At 36.4% G+C, this 6,503-nt stretch overlaps 1 protein-coding gene across 2 annotated transcripts in view; it reads right to left on the reverse strand.

Moving 5' to 3' along the window:
• The window catches only part of LOC106879238 (ATP-dependent RNA helicase DDX54), a 54,686-nt gene that overhangs the window by 4,854 nt on the left and 43,329 nt on the right, over positions 1 to 6,503 (reverse strand). For both annotated transcript variants that reach the window (XM_052976084.1, XM_052976083.1), the window contains 3 exons: positions 4,121 to 4,194; positions 3,391 to 3,597; positions 502 to 644 (listed from right to left, as the gene is read on the reverse strand). In XM_052976084.1, the coding sequence (XP_052832044.1) occupies positions 502 to 644; positions 3,391 to 3,597; positions 4,121 to 4,194 (424 nt within the window). The remainder of the gene's footprint in view (positions 1 to 501; positions 645 to 3,390; positions 3,598 to 4,120; positions 4,195 to 6,503) is intronic.

Consider the following 6,503-nt stretch of genomic DNA (forward strand, 5'->3'; position numbering starts at 1 on the left):
TTGGCCAGTTCAACAGGATCCAATGAGCTTGAGGGCTATGTTGGTCCCTAATGTCTTCTTTGGCAAGGTTTCTAAGGCTGGACAGTTTGACAGGATCCAAAAAGCTTGAAGGCTACGTTGCTCCCTAATGTCTTCTTTGGCAAGGTTCCCATAGCTGGATGACCTTCCTAATGCCAATCACTTTATGGAGTATACTGGGTGCTTTTTACATGGCACCAGCACAAATGGGATCATTGAGTAACATGCAAGACAATACTCTTTCACAGAGGGAGGTGTCTTTGTGCCAGGCGTAGAGAGGTTTAAAGTACGATAACAAGAGATGATGGTTTGGCTTGGACATTTCGACAGGATTTGATAGGATCAAAAACTGCACTGAACTCCAATATCTGCTGGATGCTCTTCCAAACACTAACCACTTTACAGTGTGTGCTGAAACCAAAAAAAAAACCAAAAAAAAACAAGAGAGAAAAAATAATAGAATGAAAGCAGTGTTAAACTTACGACTTCTCACTGTTATAATCAGCTGGACAATATTGGACATAGTTCTCTTCATCTTTCACTGATTTTGCAGATTTTGCATTCTTCATCTTTTTTACAAAAGCCTTCTTTGATGGTTTTGACACAACTACAGAGCTGAAAACATCCTGAAAATAATAGCAGGAATTAGACTTCAAAAAAGAAAAAGAAAAGAATTTAAAAACAATAATAATTTCTAATTAGACCAAACAAGACTTTAGATTTATTCCCTTCATGTCTCCTAATATTACCCTGGGCCAACCAAAGGCTTGTGAGTGGATTTGATGGACAGAAATTGAAAGAAGCCCATAATATCATATATATGTGTGTGTATGTATGTATGTGTATACATAGGTATGTATGTGCATATATATATATATATATATATATATATATATATATATATATGTATGTATGTATATATACACACACATACATACGAGTGTATGTCAGTGTATTTATGTCTATATAGTTCAAATTTACTGAAAACAAAAGATGAAGACAGGTGAAGGAACAACAAGCAGGTCATCATCATCGTTTAACTTTCATCATCATCATCATCATCGTCTGCTTTCCATGCTAATTTATTTAATGCTCAGGAAGAATGGAAAAGTCTTTGATGTTTTGAGCCTACACTCTTCAACAGAAAGGATTGAGAAGAAAAAAAGGAGGGAGAATGAAAAAAATGTGTAGAGATTAACAGTTCAACATGATGAAATAGTCGGAAGAAATGTATGTGTGTAGGTGCAGGTGTGGCTGTGTGGCAAGAAGTTTGCTTCCCAACCACATGGTTCCAGGTTCTGTCCCAAGACAGACAGATTAAGATTAAATACCAAGTATTAAAAAAATATAAAGGACAGGGGTCAATTAATTCAACTAAAATTCATCAAGGTGGTGACTGAAACAAGTGAAAGATAAAAGATATACACATACACACACACACATATGTACGTATGTGTATGTGTGTGTGTGTACGTACATGCGTCTGTGTTACCCTGTCTTGACATCACAGGATAGTTATAAACAAGTATCACCATCAGAACAAAATATTACCTTGCTTGGAAACAGGTGAGAGTTGGTGACAGTTAAGGTGTCTGGCCACAGAAAATTATACCTCAAAAAATTCCTTATGACCATTAGGTACAGGATGCAGTTTTGGCCATCAGCCTTGTAAGTTATGAGGCCATCTTCAGTAATGCTGGTACCACCAAAACAAAAAGCACTCAATACACTCTGTCAAGTGGCTGACACTAGAAAGGGCCACCAGACATATAAAACATGCCAAAGTAGAAATTGCAGTTCTTCAACTTCTCAGCTCCTGTCAAACCATCTGACCTAAGCCAGAATGGAAGCCAGATATTAATTGATGGTGATGATAATGAATATGAGAATGGGCAAAAGGAGATTATAAGGAAATATTTATCTCAATGTTAGCTTGATTGTCAGAAGAAAATAATAACAAATAAGTAGAATTTTAGTTGTAGTATTTTCATGGTTTTACTGTCATTCCAGCTGTGATCCTTTTTTTTTCCACCTATTTTTTTCTTTTGTCTGGCTTCTTCTAGGATTATTTCATCTTAATTCTTTTACAGCAGAGGCACATAACCTAGTGGCTAGGGTGTGGTTGTATGACCCTGGTTTTGATTTCTTTGACTAGGCAGTGTGTTGGATTCTTGAGCAAAACACTTCATTTCATGTTGTTCCAGTCTACTCAGCTTTAAATGAGTTCCAGCATTAGCTGGGAAGTTAACAATGGTGTTCTGTTCAGTGGGGAATGTTGTAATATCAGTTATGTCATTCTCCACAGACCTGAATAGGTCCAGTCACTGGATTATGGCTGTGTTAGAGCACACAGCCTGCAAAGGTTTTTAGTCAATTATATTGACCCCAACATTTTGTCAGGTACTTTGTCAACTTCAGACAAAGACAAAAGATGGTCAACCAAGTATAATAGGAGACAACCCATATGCTAGTCAACACTGATATTCATCTCATCAAGCAACACAAATCAACATTAGAATCTTCCATTGTACTTGAGAAAATTCGTCAAGCCATGGGAAATTGTAGTCATGGCCATTGCCAGTGTCATGTAAATGTTACCTGCGAAATAGTAATCATGGTCATTGCCAGTAGCATGATCTTTGAATGTTGGGCCTCAAAGAGGCAAGGGACGAGATGGTGAAGCATGATCTTCAAATGTCGGGCTTCACAGTAGTGATGACAAGTGATCAAGACCTTTGGCAATATGCTGTGCTTGTGAAGACTCATCAAGCCAGTGTCATGTTAATGGCACCCATGGAAACATAGTCATGGCTGTTGCATGGGCGTTGTGTATTTGACATCTGTGCTGCTGACACATAAAAAGCACCCATTAGATTCTTGCGGTAGCTGGCATTAGGAAGAGCATCCAGCTGTAGAAATCATGCCAAATCAGACTGGAACCTGGTACAGCCCTCCGGCTTACCAGTTCCAGTCACACCATCTAACCCATACCAGCGTGGTGATGATGATGATGATGATGAAGAACCAAAAGACATGAAAACACCAAAAAATATACTGGGTAAAATTTAATGAAGAAAAACTGTGGAAATAAACACTGCAGTTTTAGGCCAGTTATGAGGCTATCTTCACTTGTGCTGGTACCGCCAAAAGAAAAAGAAAACCATTCAGTATGCCCTGTAAAGTGGTTGGCACAAGAAAGGGGCCACCAGACATAGAAACCATGCCAAAGTAGACATTGGAGCACAAAGCAGTCGTCTTATGTGTCAGTTGCTCTCAATCCATCCAACTTAAGCCAGAACAGAAGCCAAACATCAATTGATGGTGATGATAATGAAGATGAGAATGGGCAAAAGATTATAAGCAAATATTTACCTCAATGTTAGCCTGATCGTCAGCATCATCAGCAACTGTTACAGAACTTTCTGGATTAGCATCCACCTTCCTCATCTCTTGTTCGGCGATCTTGTCTTCCTTCTTGGTGATGGTCTGCTTGATTGTACGATCATGGTGCCTTCTCTTCTCTTTCATCATCTCCAGCTGTTTTGTACTTTTGTTGTTGGCACAGATTTCAAACACTGTCTGTAAGGTATTTTTTTTTTTATAACAACGATAATGATAATTAGAATAATTAGATGATTAGAATAATAATGATGATGATTACTTTTGACAGAATAATGTGAAAGCTAAAAGGTTAAAAACCATTACTAGTTTTATCATGTATAATATAAATACAATTTAGTATGTTAATTATATTACCTCACCACACCCTAAACCTTAATGCTCCCTTGGGGACAGTACCACCCACATTGAGAAATTCTGCTCTAAGTGACAGAGACCTTGCAAATATTTGACAGGTTTTTTTGAAGGGTGGAGCTTGTGGTAATAAAAGCTGAGGTAATAACTTACAATGCAAGGAGAAGCCGCTATGATCCATAGGGAAAGAGCTTACTCAACTGCGAGAAAGAGTAGCCATGTTTCCCTCACATCACACCCTACTTTACAAAACAAAACAATAAACACATAGGACAACATTGTCAAATGGTCGAATCTGAAAGGTCTTTGACCATGGGGCTGACCTGAGGTTAAACAACAACACACTTACCAAATTGGTTTTATACTTATGTAAGGCATTCATAAAATCTGCACGTTTCTGGTCATTTTTGGATATGTGGTCACCTGAAGAAGAGGACACATAGATGGAAAGAATAAATTAGTAAGAATACCAATTTATATTTTGTGTCAACAACATAGCTATAAATTTATCCCAGGTATGGCGATAACCTCATGGTTTTGGGTTCAATCCCAAGGAGTGACATCTTATTTATTAAGATAGCTACCTCGATTCTAAGATTGCCTGTGTTGTGTTCCATGGCTCTGAAAGATTTGAGCTACCAGACCCAGGATCTTATCATATCAATCAGAGTCACAGGATGTATAAGTGTAATAAGTTTAAACCTTCATTAAACATCAAGAACTAAACATTGCAAATTGGTCACTATCACAACAATAAAATGCACAAGTCACTACGCTCTCTCACAAATCTGAGCAAAGATATCAGCTCTATACCTCCTCCTATATCCCCTAGTGTCCTGATGAAAAGGCTCTAACTCCAAAATGTCAACAAAATACAATGTAAAGCATTAACTGTTGTTCTGTTATCATTCATTCTACATAGTTTTGACCTTGTGCCACATAAAAAGCACCCGGTACACTCAGTAAAGTGGTTGGCATTAGGAAGGAAATCCAGCCACAGAAACCATGTCAACACAGACATCAGAGCCTAGCACAGTCCCCTGGCTAGCCAGCTCCTGTCAAACTGTTCAACCCATGCCAACATAGAAAACAGACATTAAGTGATGATGATGGGATTATATATATATATAAATTCAGAAGAGTGGTACAAGGCACCAATATATATATATAAGTCAATACTTCATGCAAACTATTCTACTTGTGTGTATATATATAAAGCATTGGTTATAGAACAAACATTAAATTTGGGTCAACGACTTTACATACAACACCATCCCTCAAACATTTAATCATATATAAAAAACACATAATAAATAATACATATACATAAAATCACAGAATGTAAAAATAAATATATATTCTAATAAAATACAAGTAGAACGGCTTATCAAAAGGTAAATATAACAACTAAAAATTTCAAAACTATCAAAAGGCCTAATGGACAAATATAAAATAAAGATAAAAATAAAATAAAGTAAGTGTCCACTGACTAAAAAGATTTTTATCAGACGATTAAAATGTTTTAAAAATTATTCTAAAAAATTATCTAAAAAAAATTTTTTTTTTTAATATTTGAAAAAGTCTTTTACTCCCCTCACACAAGTATGCTCAAAGTTCATAATAAACAGATATCACAGGTCAAATTCAACATATCTATGACCATTTTGGGAGCTTACCATTGCAGTTCATTTACACTGAAGTGCATCAAGGTGATGACCCCCTCATCAGGATAAACATGAAACATGCACAGATCAAAACCTTTTATGAAAAGCTTATATAATTTAAGAAGAACCCATCAGCAGACCAGTCCAGTCCAAATTTTCTATAGAAAAAAAAAAAAAAAGACTATTGCTAAACACTCAGGTGGCTGTAGTTAACAGAAATTTAACCTTACCGGTTTCAAATCCCCGTAATGCTAAATAATTTTATTACATTTATTTTATTTCTATATACTTTCAAAAAGGTGGATGAAAACCTATGGTTGCAAAAAGGGGTCACCTCAGTAAATCTATTTAAAGTTTTTGGCCCAAAAGACTTAAGGATTGCAAGGGATTCCTTTACACACAACTTACACTTATTTATATTTACTCTGAAGGGGCTCTCGAAATAACGGACCATTCCAGAGAATAACTCTTATTATTTCTCTTCAGATCGTGTAAATAAGATGAGTGTGGTAGAGCTACAGTATTTTTCATTTGAGAACAAGCTCATGTGGGCCCTATATCTAGCCTTAAAATTTACTGTACTACCTATATAAACTTATTTAAATTATCCTCATCCTTAACAACGCATTTATATATTGCATTAGTAATTAGACAGAACCTGTCCAGGGGAAATAATCCAGGGTTTCTACAATTACATGATTTCCCATTGCCATCCCTAACCTTATTTCTACCACTAACAGTACTTGTCAGGTTTCCCATATTCACTCCTTCACATCTGTCATTACTGGGATTCGATACAACAGGTGGGAGCAAAATGTTGACATCACTAACCTTAGGCATATCACAACTTACCTGCCCAGAACCGGGGTTTCCATCGTAAGAACATCTCCAATGCCCTTGCCCATTTAACTTGCTTCTATTTATAGATACAATAATGAAGGCCAAATTTGGCATTACTGAGTAAGAGAACTTGATAGAAGAGATATTGCAAATGCTATAGTATTTATGACTCTTAGGGAAGTTCTCCTCCAGAATCCTAAAAAACATCTTGGGCAAATTTCTCATTTT

This window comes from Octopus bimaculoides, chromosome 23 (assembly GCF_001194135.2).
Source record: "Octopus bimaculoides isolate UCB-OBI-ISO-001 chromosome 23, ASM119413v2, whole genome shotgun sequence".
In the NCBI taxonomy this organism is placed as follows: Eukaryota; Metazoa; Mollusca; class Cephalopoda; order Octopoda; family Octopodidae; genus Octopus; species Octopus bimaculoides.